Below are 15989 nucleotides of genomic sequence, written 5' to 3'. Positions count from 1 at the left end.
TAAAGGTTCTACCATGTTGAAAAAATGTTTATGGCCCAATGAATGTCAAAAGTATAATGTAGGTGGTAACAGAAGGGCAGGCAGAGTGGTGAACAGAGATGGGGAAAATATTTATTTATGGGAAAACAATGACCTGAAACTATCAAATGACTTCAGTGCGGAAGAAAGTCATCTAGCCACAGGTGCTGTATGACCTTAGCTTGAATATGTTTAAAAGAATTGGCTTTTTTTTTTTTTAACCTAATGAGGTATTTAGGAATTAAAGGGAAATGTTGACATAACTCCTTCCATATATATAAATATATAGTTTATGAACCTCTCTGGCTCTCATGTTTTCCTATTGCCTACCTAGGGAGCTGAATAATCGTGAGGCTTTCTGCTGGCCACACTTAGCAGATTGTGTGCTTATCCACTGCCATGGTACTTATTACACTGAATTATTGTCTCATTGTGACTTGTATTTCTACCCTATCTATACAAGTTCCCTGGAGACAGTGACTCTGTTTAGCTAATCTCCCCAAGGGTTTTCTATGGTGTCTGGGGAGATTTGTAACTTTCATGGAATTAAATAGACCCTCCGTCCCTTCCCTCCTAAAACCAGAGCTGGATTTAAAATATAGGGCTACTGTCTCTACCACCATGCCCTTCTTACAATTACCATTACCAAAATTTCTTGACAAAAAAAGAGAGAAGGAAAAGCAAAAACCAATCTTTTATTTTCTAATGATCTGCAGTAGAAGGAACACAGTTCACTTGACTATCAAATGCTACCTGGAAGTAAAGTTCCATGACCACTCCTTCAAATGTCCCATAAAGTAAAGAGAACTTTAGACTTTATGTGACCTTTTCCAATCAGATCAATTCATGCTCAGCAACCATTCCCAAAGAACCCCATCCCGCTGTGCCTTACCCTTTCTGACAGGTCCATTTGCTATTCAAACACACTTTACAAAGCATACCCAGATACATCATTCTTGGAGGAAAGTGACATGCAAAGATCATTCTTAAATTTGGGTTATCCATTATGCAGGTGCTTTGCCCAAGACATGTCACTTTTAAATAATCAACTATACAGAACACTTGGGAAAACATAAAAATTTCCACTACCCTTGACTATCTCTCACAAGTCCCTTCAAACATCTCTGACTGCTTCCTCTTCACCATCACATTTCGTGAGTTTCTGCATACAGACTGGGCAAGGCTTTTGCAATAAACCAAAGATATTTACAAGATACTCAGTTGTCCTGCCATGGAATCTAAGGTTATCACCTCTTTCTATAAGCTTCTACTGCCCAGACAAATTCAGAAATTAATTTCCAGAAGGCTATTATCTTTGCTATAACTATACACAATTGCCCAATATGTATTTGACTTTCTCATGTTGACCCTTATAATCCTGTTACTGTGTTATTTGAACATTTGGACCTTTTCTTTCTTTGTCTGAAATAGAGATGAAAATCTCCTTGGCCACAATTTTAAGTATGATTGAGTAGGGTTCACCTTCCCATTTTCAAGTGGCTTAATAATAGGAAATCTTCAAAACAACATATATTTTCAGAGACAGCACATGATTTATTGTGCTGATTACCATTTATCTTGCCTATCCGTGGGTGAACCAGGAAGATGAACTTTTCGGAGAAAAATAAGACTTTCCTAGACAAATGTTTTGACTCTCATTCAGTTGTATAATGTTGCCATTGAGAATGTCCTATTCACTTTCATCGTCTCAGTAATATACTTTTTAAAATTATAGGTCACTTATCTATCAATCTAAATCCTTAAAAACCCTAATTTTAAAATGATTCCTAAGATCTAAAATAATGTCTTTAGGACCATACAGGAAACATGTTCTACACTCTTGAGAACTTTCACAAAGGCTAAATTTACTGTACTTCACCTGATGATATCAAGGAAACACGAACTCTCCATAAAAGAAGAGGGTATTCTAACATATTCTAACATAAATGGGTCTGCTGTGTCCAAGAAAAAGAGGAGCAATCATAAAAATGCTTATTTTGCTAAATACTAAGCTAAGAGATTTTAGGTCCTCTAATTTACACTCCATCAAATAAAGTAAGATGTGAGGAAAACATCTCCAGGTGAGGATGTGACAAAAGTAACAATGACCAGATGTTCTTTCCAGCATCTGAAACAATGCTGGGTCAAAGCTACAACAGCCATAGACAACTCACCACCCTCATCTGTAGAAAAATAGAATTTACTTCATCACTCTTTCTTTTCTTGAGTCAGTGTAATGCTGGGTCTAATAATAATAATGATGACCTTAAGTCTCTGGAGAAGTCATTATCAGTGTCCACTTAAAAGGCAAGAAGTATCTGATGCATGCCCTATAAAATATATAGGAAACCCTTTTACATATTTGATTAGCTCATCCTTTCAAATAAAAGGCAAGAAAAACATGTATTTTTTTTTCTACTTTGAACACAGGGAGACTTTTACTATGGGGCTTCTGTACTTTGATGTAGCAATACATGTCTCCAAATGACACACACAACTAAAGCTTCACAAAGTCATAATAAGAGACTCCAGACAGACTCTTTAAAAAATACTTAGCCATTTACATTATTCCAAGTCTGGCTTTTCTCCATCATTCAACTCATATTTAAATGCCTAGCCTGTTCACGATGCTCTAAAGTATCATACAAATGACTAAATGTAGGCAACATATTAAGTACATGTATGAGATCTCAAGGAATTATCACAACAACCAGTGCATGTTTCAAATCAATGAATGTTTATGCATACACTGTTTCATTTTTGGGAAGGGATTTAAAAAAACACATGCAGATTATACACTGATTTCACTAAAATACCATATCTACCCAACAATTATAATTGGAAGATTGACTCTTCAGAGCTCATTAGCTGAACACATTCATTTACATTCTGATATTTTTTCTTACCATAAGGTCCCACAAGCTCCCGCAGAGTTTGATGAAATGTGCTTAAACGGTTGCTTGATTTTAAACTGACAAGACAGTGGGCCACAACTTAGAAAAGTAATACAGCGTGTGGATGACTGGCAGATGCCAAGATCTTCTACAGCAAGTGTTCTTCAAAATAAGGACGATGGTTGTCACAGGGCGGCGGAGGGAATTAGTGATTTTCTATGGACTTTAAACTAGAACAAAGAGAAATGCTAGAAAATAAACAGATTAAGTGGTTCCTTCTGGCAGTAGCTCCTGGGGGAAGACATTTTGCTTGTTTTTTGGAATGATTATCTGAAGTTCAAATCTTTTATTTTAAATGGCCACTTAATATTTCTTTAGCTCTCCTTTGTTATTTTTTCATATTTATTGTACTGTAAAGAATACAGTATGCAATTATTTTTAAATGCTGCTTTGAGAAAACTAATCATTTCAAGGCAGCAGCAGAAACATTAAATAGCTTTAGCTCTTTGGCATATATGCCTAAGAAGCAGGGGATCATCTGTTACAATAATGATCTTGCCAGAAGTTTGTGACAATGGTCCATATTTTAATAAAATTTAGTGTAGATCCAACATCCCTCTCAAATGCAAAAGACTGTTGATATTTACAAAGGTTATTATTATGCTTTTTTAGATCAAAGGCCCAGAAAATGCAGCCACAAGAGAGTATTTAGAATTTCAGCGAAAGCCACAACATCAGTAGTTCCATATTGATTTTCAATTCAATGTCAATAGAAGCAGATCCTTCATCCTAATCACCAGGCTCTATTCCAATAATTAGTTCTTCTTTCTATTTAAGTCATTATCCATAATAGCTTTAAATGCAGGGCTATTTATTTGTGGAATATAGCTTAGTGCGTACTGTTGCCAAGGGACTCTAATCATTGCTCAACCATTAATAAAGCACTTATATTAGGTTATCAAGATGCACTCTTTGGTGCCATCTGAACACAGGAATGAAGAGAATTATCAGAGCAGATAATTGACTGAGGTGAACAAAATGTAAATGGTGGAGGACACCTCCAACACCCAAGGTCATAGTTCTTCAGTTAATAAGAAATAGCTATCACATATAGGGCCTTATGGTGTGCCATTTCGTTAACCACTCTATTACTGAACCTTTTATTACTGAGTTGCTATAACATATGTAAGAGTATTTCTTTTGGAGTCTGGAGGCAGACCAAACCTTGGCCCAACACCTCACTACACATTACAGTGTTGAGCTGATTTAAATTCACCTTGAGTTCCCATATTCCTTTTCTGTAGCATCTGGTTTATCTTTATTGTGGTATTACTCTTTCTCATGACTAACAGTATTCAGGGTTTTGTCACAGGTAATCAAAATAAACTTAGAAGAAATGGTTAGTACTATTTTGCCTAAATACCAGTGAGACGATCATTTAAAACATAAACTTGGTTTCTGGCAATTGGAATCTTATCTGGTTTTTATTTTCCTGGTGACTAGCACAGAGTACATAACAAAACATTAGTGTTGACTGATGCAAATCATGGTATCAGTGAGGATGTTCATAACTTAGGCATTGCTAAGTGCTACAGTCTTCACTTATAACACAGTGGCTGGTTTTCTTCACTTAATCTCTACCATCAGCATCTGAGCCCAAGCTCCTCACCTGGATCACTGCAAAGTTTACTTGAGATTTCTTCCAGGTTTTTCTTCTTCAATATACAGGGTTCTATACAAAGTGTAAAGAAATCTGACTACAATTCAAGCAAGGTTTGTCAAAATGCCTAAGACAAAGAAAAAGGCCCTTAATGTGAAGTATTTGAAATGGCTCAGCAGGTCAAGGCACCTAAGGCCAAAGATATCAGTTTGGTTTGGTTCCTGGAACCCACACTGGAGAAAGAAATAGAACCCTGCAAGTGGTCCCAACCTATGTTGTGACACATACACACAACCATAAACAATTACAAAAAATAAAATTAAACTCAAAAACATCCAAGTCCCACATTCGGTATATGGAGTTCTTTATAATCTGCCGATCAACTTCAATATCAAACCACCTTCTTATCTTCCTCTTTTACACACACACACACACACACACACACACACACACACACACACACACACACTGATTTTCTTTCAGACCCTTCTGTGCTATTTGTCTGCATATTGCCTCATCTTCATTCCAGGAACTCTCTATCTCCCATGCCCACTTCATATATCAGCTATGTTACCTTCCCAAGGGAGATTTCTCTGGTTTCTCCCAATGTCCTATCAGAGAACCACATACTTCCTCTGAAAACATGTCAATTCCTAATCCTTCATGTTATCATTTACTGAATAGCTATGCATTTTCCCAACTACAGTATAAGAACAGTTATTTCCCTGTACTTTGTTATTTTAAGAGTATTCAAAATTTTTGCTGAATGAGTGATCTTCATCAACATTAATACTTTAGAGAAACGATTAACATAGATTTCTGTAGTACTCTGAAATAATTTTGAGAAACATGCTAATTTTAAAAAAGTACAGAGCACTTGCTGACATATGAAGTCAAAATAAATGGAAACGCAACTGTTAACAGATCCAAAACATTTCTCTTTTTTTCTCAGCTTGAAAATATGTTTTCCTCGTGTCTTTCAAGTTGGGAACATATGCTAATTTCATAACAGAAAACTCCTTTCCTAGACCAAAGGTGATGAGGAAGCTTTGCAAGAGAAATTGAAGTACAGCACAATATTTCGTGTACCCATGAAACACAATCAACTGCACATCTAAAGGGCTTTAAAAGCATGATAGTTTAATCAGAATATTTTTAGTACAATTCTAAGTTCTTACCAAATGACTATCCAGCCATCTGCAATGTACGCCTGAGTGGCAAGAAGCTGTGCTACAATTTACTTTAAAAAGAAATAAATTCACTTACGGACGCCTGAACTAGGTTTCACTGCCCCTTCATTAGATGGCAATATTCAGCTGAGTGAGAATTTAGTGCTAAATTTTCCATGTGCAATTTTAGAATTATATATTACTTATCAACTGCAGATTTTTAGGCAAGCGGAAGGGCTACAACTTTATGCTAAAAGGTCAGTCCAACGATGTGAAGGAAAACACCAGACTTTGCACAAACCTGACGGGATTGTCAGTTAAAGTAGACGGTAAAGATCAGAAAACATCTTTTGAGGACTGACTCACAGAGGCGGCTTGTCAAAAAAACAAAATACCTCCCATGGATCGAACATTGTTAGCCCCTTCAGGCTAGGACTCACTTCTTAACGATAAATACTGAGAAACACAGGCCCTAGAACACCGGGACCAAAGTAGATGCAGATACCATGGGACCCAGAAACAGGGTGTTTCTGCTCGCACTCCACTTCATAGGACTGACTCACCTGGGAAGAGACCTCAACCTGAGAGGCTGCGGGGGGCAAGGCAGGGCCCACCAGGCTCTGCAGCGCTCTTCCCCGCACGCCGGTCACAGCTTGGCCTGGCCGCACTCGCGCCCGAATCTTCTCTCCATTCAGGGTACAGCCTGGCCCTTCCACCATCTCTGTAGGCCGCCCTGAGCTCCTGATGGCTGCAAAGCCAAACTGAAAAACAAGCAGGCAACTTAACTTCCTGGATCACAGACCAGGCCGAATCAAAGTTCAAATCTCCCGCGCGTCCCGCCCCGCCCCGCCGCGCCAGGGGCCCTTGGTCCCGCCCATCAACACCCTAACCCCGCCCATTTGCGTCCATGCCCCGCCCAGGGGTGCCGACTCCTTCCCGGAAACCTGCAGGCCACTGCATCCTGCGCGCTTCGGGTCGCACACATTTCCATCTGGGTCCTGTGGACAGTGAAAGGAGCTCAAAGAACCAGGGTTAATGTAAGAACGCGGGAATTGGGACTTGAAAACTTAGCAACTAAGTTTCAGCAACACAGCCCGTTGCACTTTTCCTAAAACAACCTCTAAATATGCTTGATAAGCCTGAGTCTGAGCCGCCGAGTCAGGACAAAAACTGAGAGGCTGTTTTTAGGAGACAAACAATATTGTCTGTATTAAAGACTTAGTCACTTTCAGATAGCTAAGTGTGCTGCACTCAAAACCATACCTCCATTTTTTTAACATGCACTGAGGAAATGTTAATATGACCTTTTCCCCTTTTCATAAAGAAGGACTCTATATACATTTGAGGGCATTACATGGTTTTTGAAACTATCCACAACACTGAGCAAAGGTGAACATACATCTTCATATATGATTCTAGTCGCTCCGCAAAGTCAGTAAGTTACAGAGAACTTACTCCGGTCTGAGCTGAAATATAACACGTTAAAACAACGTCAGTTTTGTAGTTTCATAAAAGCCCAGAACTGTACTACAGTTGAAGTGGAAAAATTAATGCGGAGATTTGTCTAGTGGCTTTCTAGTGGGAGAGATGAGCGGTTATAGTTGTCTACGTCAGACTCGGGACCATCTGAACTCTGGTTAACTCTGATTTCTGTCCGTGGATGGAGAAAAGTCTAAAAGAGCCTTTTCACTTTTCACCTTTGTATTGTTTATTGTTATTTAGGGAGTGACATCATTTCATATTTAAAATTATCTGTGAGTCATAAGTTGGCAAAGTCTAGCTGTATGGTTCTGGAGTCACAGTTCTCTAAAGATTACAAGGTAGGTTTGATTGTAGCTAGGAGATCCACTTCCAACAGGGCTCATTTACATGGAGACACTTAGCTATAAACATTTCAAATTCTGGGAAAACTCTATAGTTAAGGAACTCAGTTCTACTTTCTGTTTCCAGAATATACTTTGTACTTTCTGTGTTTTCCGTAGTAATATTAAATTTTTATCCATTTATTTATTCATTTATTCAGAGGAATGGGACCAATAGTATGACTATATAAAAGGGGGATATTTTTTAAATTGGCTTACACAGTACAGACTAGGTAGTTCAACAGTAGCTGTCTTCACACTGAAGAGACTGAGAAGCCTTAGCTTTTCAGACCATGATGAAGCTGGACACCTTAGCAGCCCCAGTCTGATGCTGAAGACCAGGAGGAGTCCCAGAGAGCCACTGGTCTTTGGTAATTCGAAGCTCAAACATGCTGGGTTCCCATGTCAACGAAGGATGGCAGCAGCAGTGGCAGTGATAACAATAGAGTAGATGACCAGGCCAACAAGACATGAAGTGAAGCTGTAGCTGGGCGGAGGTGGCACACGCCTTTAATCCCAGCACTCGGGAGACAGAGGCAGGTAGATCTCTGTGAGTTCAAGGCCATCCTGGTCTACAGAGTGAGATCCAGGACAGCCTCCAAAGCCACAGAGAAAATCTGTCTTGAAACCCCCTTCCTCCCCCCAAAAAGGAAAAGTTTTTTCCTTGGACTTTATTTTTGGGCCACTGGAAGGTAGACATTTATGGTGATCTTCCCATTTCAAATCCCCTAATCAAAAGATGAAAATGCTTCACAGGTATTTAGAGAGGATTATCTCATGGTTGATACTAGATCTTGTCAAGTTGGCAAGCAATATTAACCATTTATTTATCTGAGATGGAGTCTTGCTATGTAGCCCAGATCTGTTGATGGATTCTTTAAAGCCTGGGTACTACAGTCATGCATCACAAATGTCTGGACAGTCAATGGTTTTTGTTTTGTTTTCTTATTAAAACCTTCCTCTTGATTCTAGTTTACTGATGTTTAAATCTCAAAGAATAGTTATATGATCTCCCCTTGAAGTCTTTCCAGATACAGTTTAGAGTGAGTCTCTTGAGCTACGTTGCTGGTCCTTCAGAGAATTCATCATAACACCTTTATATTAATTTGTGTTTGTACTGGGTTTTCATGAGGATAGACTCTCAATCCTTGATGACAAATGAATATCCTGCTCACCCTTTTGCCTTTTATAACCCTAGAATATTCTTTGGCACATAATAGACATGCCATAAACATAGAATTTAAAAATAAAATTTGGATTTCTTTCCCCAAATATTTTTCATGTTAGATATATATATATATATATATATATATATATATATATATATATATTATATATTTAATATCACTTATTTGAAGTAAAATTTAATGTTGCCTAAAATAATGTTATTTGTAGGGCACATGAGCCAGTCAAAGATGGCACTGAGGGGAACTCAGATGGCCAAATCCTGAGTTATTTACAAAAACAGATGGTTGGTTGTCTAGTTTGAGCCAGATGAGGTCACTGCATGAAGAGCTGGTGTTCACTAGGTAAAACATGAGGCACCTAAGCACATGATAGGCTGACCTTTCAAAACCATTGACTGGCTGTTTTCCCACTCTGCAGTTTTTTCCTTTAAAAGATGCTTATGGTGTGGTAACAAACTAGTTCCCCTTTGACTAGACTCCCTGCTGCATCTGATTGTCTCCTGGATCCTGGGTGGCTGGGAAAAGGGCAAGCAGCACACTTACCTTTCCTCGGACCCAGCTCAGCCTTCCGTGGTTGGGCTAAGACCCTGCAGTTATTGAAGTTGGATAGCATAAAATTATCCTTTAATATAATTGCTCTACAAGGTCAGCAAACCTGTAACTAGACCTATTAGTCTAGTAACTATATAGTAACTATATTAGTCTAGTAACTATCTAGTAACTATAGTAACAACAACCAACCATTTGTAAACATCATTTTACATGTATTTGCCTTCATAATAACCTTGTATCATAGACTAGGTATCATTAGTATTTTACAGGTAGAGAAATTGATTATGATGATTAATTTTGATTGTTCACTTGATTGGATTATCAGCTGCCTAAGGTATTTCTAGATCCTGGGGCACTGGTATAATCAATAATTTAATTCATTAATGATTCCAAACTAACAGACTATTGGGAAGTGATGGAACTATAGAAATTAAGATCTGATTGGAGGCAGTAGTTCATAGAGAGTATTTCTTTCAATGCATGTCTTTCTTTGATCTCCTCCAGGCTCCATTGTACTTCCTCTCCTCATCAAGTAAAATATCTCCTCCACACACTGTTGCCATCATCATGTTCTGCTCAAACATGAGGTCAAGCAACTGTGGATTTGAACCATTTAAAGCAATGAGAATGGGAGGCTTAAGACACAGTGCAGTGTTTAAGAGTAATTATTGCTCTCTTGGAAGACCCAGGTTCGATTCTAAGCACCCATACAGAATCTCACAATCTATACCCTAATTCCAGATCTGATCCCATTTTCTGGCCTCCCCTCCCTAGGCAACAGGCATTCATATGCTGAAAATATATACATGTGTAAAACACTCATACATATAAAATAAAATAAATAAGTCTATTTAGAAAACTTAAACTGTGATCTAGAATAAATCTGCCATCCCCCAAGTTCTTTGGTTAGGTATTGTGTCTTGCCAACACAAGTAACTAATGCATGTGTGGACCAATATAGAAACAAAAATCAAATTTTCTGATTTTTTCGTTAGCAGAATTCTTTCACTTAGAGCAAAGGCATTGATCAAACTAAAAAGACCTGATATATGGGGAAAGATAGTTTACTTTATGACCTCAAGGAGTCCAGTACAGCACCTCTACAGTACCAATTTAAACAGTGCTTAAATGGTATAAGAATTTGCTACAAAGAGATAGATGAAAGACAAACATAAATGTCAAATTTATTTTGAAGTGCTTCATTACCAAGAAAAAAAAAAGCATATTTATTTGACACTGGGTGTGTTGACACACGATTATTATGCCAGTACTAGAGAAGCTAAGCTAAGGCGAGAGGATTGACAATTGAAGATCCAAGGCCAGTAAGAACTACACAGTAAGTCTGAAGCCAATCTCAACTATATAGCAAGACTCTATCTCAAAAAACAAAACAAACAAACAGGCAAACAAACGTGTTCTGTGTGAACTCTGAAGCTAGACTCTGAGGTACAAAATTCCAGAGTTGAACCCATTCATGTAAAGACATTATTGTGTGGTTAGAAATAATGCCACTTGAAAAAAATGCAATGAAAGAAAAACAGGTTTCATGTCATTCTGTACTAAAATGGTCGAAAGACACATAAGAAAGTGTTCAGCATCCTTAGCCATCAGGGAAATGCAAATCAAAACAACTCTGGGATAACATCTTACTCCTGTCAAAATGGCTAAAATCAAAAACACCAATGACAGTTTATGCTGGAGAGGATGTGGAGAAAGGGCAACACTCCTCCATTGCTGGTGGGAGTGCCAACTTGTACAGTCACTTTGGAAATCAGTATGGCAATCCCTCAGGAAAATGGGAATCAGTCTACCACAAGATCCAACAATTCCACTCTTAGGCATATACCCAAAAGTAGCACATTCATACAACAAGGACATCTGTTCAACGATGTTCATCACAGCATTATTTGTAATAACCAGAACCTGGAAACAACCTAGATGCCCCTCAACTGAAGAATGGATAGAAAAAATGTGGTACATTTATACAATGGACTACTTAACTACTCAATGGAAAAAACAAACAAACAATGAAATTGAAATTCAAAGGCAAATGGATGGAATGAGAAGAAAACATTCTGAGCGAGGTAACCCAGTCACAAAAAGACAAACATGCCTTCATCCAGCAGCTGATGGAAGTAGAAGCAGACACCTACAACTAAACCTTGAACAGAACTGGAATCCAGTTGCAGAAAAGGACGATTGATGAGCAAAGGGGTCCAGACCAGGCCGGTGAAACCCACAGAAACAGCTAACCTGAACAAGGGAGAGCTCTTGGTCCCCAGACTGATAGCTGGGAAACCAGTATAGGACTGATCCAGACCCCAGGAACGTGGGTGTCAGTGAGGAGACATCAGAAATCTATGGGCGTCTTGTAGTAGATCAGTACTTATCCCTAGCATAGGAATGGACTTTGGGAGCCCATTTCACATGGAGTGATACTCCCTGAGCCTAGACATAAGGGGGTGGACCTAGGCCCTAACCCAAAGGATATGACAGATTCTTCAGGACCCCCTATGGAAGGCCTCACCCTCCCTGGGGCGCAGAAAGGGTATGGGATAGGTAGGGTGTTAGTTGGGGGGCAGGGGAAGAGGGGAGGGAGAGGGAACTGGGGTCTACATGTAAAATAATCTTTCTAATTCAAATTAAAAAATTATATAAAAAAAGAAAGGATACAGATTGTGGAGAATTGATTGAAGGGAAATGCTCAAAAATGACTTGGGAATTGAGTGGTCTTAAGAAGTGGGAGCTTCAGGCAAGGAAAAAGGTCAACTAAGAGAATTCATAAGGCTAATATGGGAAAAGATGGGTTATACTTGAGTCATGGTGATTAATGTAATAGTTAAATAGGGTATAGATGGATAAACATTAGAAAGATTACTAGTGAGTGTATCATAGATAATTTAGGATAAGGAAAAGTTAAATTCATTTGGGGGGTTGTAATAATCTGGAGTCCTGACTTACTAAATTCACTAGACTTAAATCCAGGACAGCATTCAGCTGTGGGATGAACTGAAGCTGTAGTTTGGATGTGGGTTTTCTTATTCTTCCTCAAGCATAGTTGCAAGTGACTTGTGAGGTTTGTGGACTGAAGTTTCTGTCCCAGCCAAGTCCTACTGCCATTCAGTCCCAAATAAACACACAGAGGCTTATATTAATTATAACCTGTTTGGCCAATGGCTCAGTCTTCTATTTAACTGGCTCTCTTTTAATTATTAACCCATATCTATTAGTCTATGTATTTTCACATAGTCTTGGGCTTCATTGTGATGCCAGGTCCCCTTTCTTTCTCTGCAGCTACATGGTATTTCTCTGGTGACTGTCTCTGTCTCTCTCTCTGTCTCTGTATCTCTCTGTCTCTCTGTCTCTGTCTCTCTCTGTCTGTCTCTCTGTCTGTCTCTCTCTCTCTCTCTCTCTCTCTCTCTCTCTCTCTCTCTCTCTCTTTCTCCCCTTAGCATTCTCCTAGGCTTGTAACCCCACCTATACTTCCTGCCTGGCTACTGGCCAATCAGCATTTATTCATCACCCAATAAAAAGAAATATGTATTTATAGCATACAGAATGACATAAGGACATCCCCCATCAGAGGTTTACTTTCCTTTGTGGTGCTGAATTCATAATCGTTTGAGAATTTTTAATGCAAAATTTCCCTAATAATTATCCCATGTTCTCATTGATTCTGAATGTCAGGTGATAGTCAAAATGTCTCATAAACATTTTCCTTTCATCTTCCCCATAATCCTTTATGGTTGGAACTATTGTTACAAGTGAAGAAAATGAGACACACTGAGGCTCCATAGCTTATGCAAGGCTATAGACTTGGGATTGACCAGGCAAGCCATTGTCAACCAAATAGTTTCAACAATATCCATTATATCACACTGGCTCACAAAGCAGATGGTTTTTTTGTTTTTGTTTTTGTTTTTTTTTGTTTTTTTTTTTTTTGTTTCTTTCAACAACTCAAATGGTTTAGTGGACAAACTAAAAAAAAAAAAAAAATCTCTGTCTTAGTTACTTTTCTATTGCTGTGAAAAAATACCATGATTAAGGTACTTATAGAAGAAAGCTCATAATTAGGAGCTTTGTTTACAGTTTCAGAGGGTAAGTCAGTGACCATCATGGTGGAGAGCATAGGAATAGACAGGCATGGTGGTGGAGTGGTAACAGTTTAAATCTTATCTCCAAGTTGGAGGTAAAGGAATTAGGCTCCACATGGGCTTTTGAAACCCCAAAGCCCATATGTTATGTTTTAACATATTTTGGATTATGAAACTTCTCAAGGTCTTTGAGGAAACTTCTAACTAGAAAGGCAACAGTATAGCATTGGGAAAGTTGTCTTTTACATAAGTCAGTTGAATATATTTACAAGTATATAACATCCATTCTCTCTCAATGCACTCTTTGTTTAACCTTTGAATGAAAGAAGTTGTCAGCAGTGAGCAGTATATGCAGGTGTTTTCAGTGGTATTTACTGGAAAGTCTCCAGGTTCTGAACATTAAGAGAAACTTTTAACATTAGACTACCAAAGAACAGTAGAATGCATAGTAACAGAGAACAGTTAGACACTTTCTTGGTTTGACAGGAACCCCATAGTGTTGCAAAAGAGCAGGTAAGTTGCAATAATTTTTCTGAAGAACAGAAGAGTGTAGGTGGTAGTTGTCAACTTTCAAAGTCAACATCTAAATTGCCATTTTAACCTTGTGTCCCCTCTACATAAAATTCCTCTGACATAGTATTGTGTGAACTTGTGGGTGCAAGTGATCCTGTCACCTCAGCCTCCTGAGCAGTTGGAACTATAAGCATGCTCTACCACACACAGCTTAATCTATGCTGTTTTTCTTACTGAAGCCTTATAATATGACTTGATATCTTTTAAAGTGAGTTTCCACTTTTAGTCTTTCTTCTTGAAATTGCTTAGCTTTCCATGACTATTTAAACTTTCAAGTTATATTTAGAACCACTTCAAGTTCCTACTGAATTCTGATGAGACTTTAATTATAAATACATTAAATTTATAGATAAATTTTGGAAAAATTAATAGCTTTACCACATTAATGTGTCTCTCTTTATTAAGTTTCATTTGATTAACTTCAAAGTTTTATGTTTTACTGTGACTACAGTATGCTTTTGTATTGGCCTAGTTCCTACTTATTTGGTGGTTCAGACTGACATTTTGTGTAGCATATTATTTTCTATAAGAGTTTTAGTTAGTCTTCACTAATTAGGCTCTGAATTCCATTGTGAAATATATGTAAATGAGGAAAATAAGAAAATATTAGCACTTCCATATATACCTATTTTTAAAAATGTATTTATTTTGTGGGTACAGGTGTTTTACCTGCATGTATGTCTGTGCATCACATGTGTGTGGTACCCAAGGAGATCAGAAGAGGGAACTGGATTCCCTGGAACCAGAGTTGCAGATGGTTTTTAATACCATGTGTGTTCTGGGAATTGAAACCCACTCCTCTGAAAGAACAACAGCCAGGGCTCCTAAACACCATCTTTCTATTACCTGTGTGTATGCTTACTCTTAATTCCTTCTTAGACTTGGCAAGGGAAAGAGGGACTAGAGCCACAAATCTCCTTCTAGGTCATATTCCTCAAAGATTTAAGGACCCGCCCCCCTTTAGGCCCTATTTTAAAGAGACCATTATCATCTAATTGTATGAATTTAAGGATTGATCCTTTAATTTACCCTTTGGTGGGGACATACTAGTTCAAACCAGTGTAATAGTATTAAAGAATTACAACTAAATTGTAGTGATTGTATTAAGTACATGTTAAGGGTAACTTGTATATAAATTCACATAGATAGAAAGTGGTACTCTCAAAACTTGATCTTGGGCACTCCTGCTCTTAGCCCCTATTGTAAGGTACATGAAGTACATAGTCATAGTTTATAAATAAGTAAATATAGAATTTATCAAAGTTCCACACTATGATTTGGCTTGCTCTCTAAAGATTGGGACTAAGGTTTTATTTGTCAACTTTTAGGGGAGCTAATATTTTAAGACTAGTATTGTATAAAACATATATTTTCCTCTAACAACCATGATTTTGCTCCCACTAAGTTGTTAGCTATGTTTCTAATACCATGCATGGTTTCCCTCTTGTTGAGCAGGCCTTAAGTCCAGTTAGAGATCTGTTGGTTACCACCAAGGTGTATGTGCCACAATCGCACCTGTACTGTTATTGTACCATGCTGGTCATTGGCATTCATATGTGTCATAGCGGGGTAGGATTTTTGGTTGCTTAATTTCTTTGGAAGTTCCTTCCTTGGTGCATTCTGGAATGAGGATATTTTTAAACTTTATCTTGTGTCTATCAATTTCACTTACCCCACTTTTATGCTACATTAATTTGGTTATCCTCTTGATTTTTTCACTGAAAGTCATTTTATTATCTATGAATGACAATAATTTCATCTCTTTCTTTCCAGTTCCTGTGGAAAGACTCCCCAGAGGCTCGGGCCCTTAGGATCTCAGCCCAGGACTGAGGCCACCCTAATCACCAGAAAACTTGATGCAAACAGCAAGAGGTTTTATTGTAGTTGTTTACCAAGCTAACCCCATGTTAGCTCGGGCCTTTCATCCATCCACCATGGCGGATGGCTGGTAAAGACGCCTCGAATCCACAGCATAGAGAT

At 38.2% G+C, this 15989-nt stretch overlaps 1 protein-coding gene across 12 annotated transcripts in view; it reads right to left on the bottom strand.

The window, feature by feature from the left end:
* The window catches only part of Neil3 (nei like DNA glycosylase 3), a 124748-nt gene that overhangs the window by 40324 nt on the left and 68435 nt on the right, over positions 1-15989 (bottom strand). For 5 of the 12 annotated variants that reach the window (XM_027391049.2, XM_027391050.2, XM_027391046.2 and 2 more), the window contains one exon: positions 6305-6502. In XM_027391049.2, coding sequence (XP_027246850.1) covers positions 6305-6460 — 156 coding nt within the window. In that variant the 5' untranslated portion in view covers positions 6461-6502. Of the gene's footprint in view, positions 1-2192; positions 2349-2924; positions 3161-4581; positions 4663-6304; positions 6503-15989 lie in introns of those variants that run through there. The other 7 variants (XM_027391052.2, XM_027391054.2, XM_027391056.2 and 4 more) reach the window with 7 other exon arrangements.

Source organism: Cricetulus griseus (assembly GCF_003668045.3).
Source record: "Cricetulus griseus strain 17A/GY chromosome 1 unlocalized genomic scaffold, alternate assembly CriGri-PICRH-1.0 chr1_1, whole genome shotgun sequence".
In the NCBI taxonomy this organism is placed as follows: Eukaryota; Metazoa; Chordata; class Mammalia; order Rodentia; family Cricetidae; genus Cricetulus; species Cricetulus griseus.
Note: the sequence above shows the minus strand (reverse complement) of the source record. Positions and strands in the feature narration are given on the sequence as shown.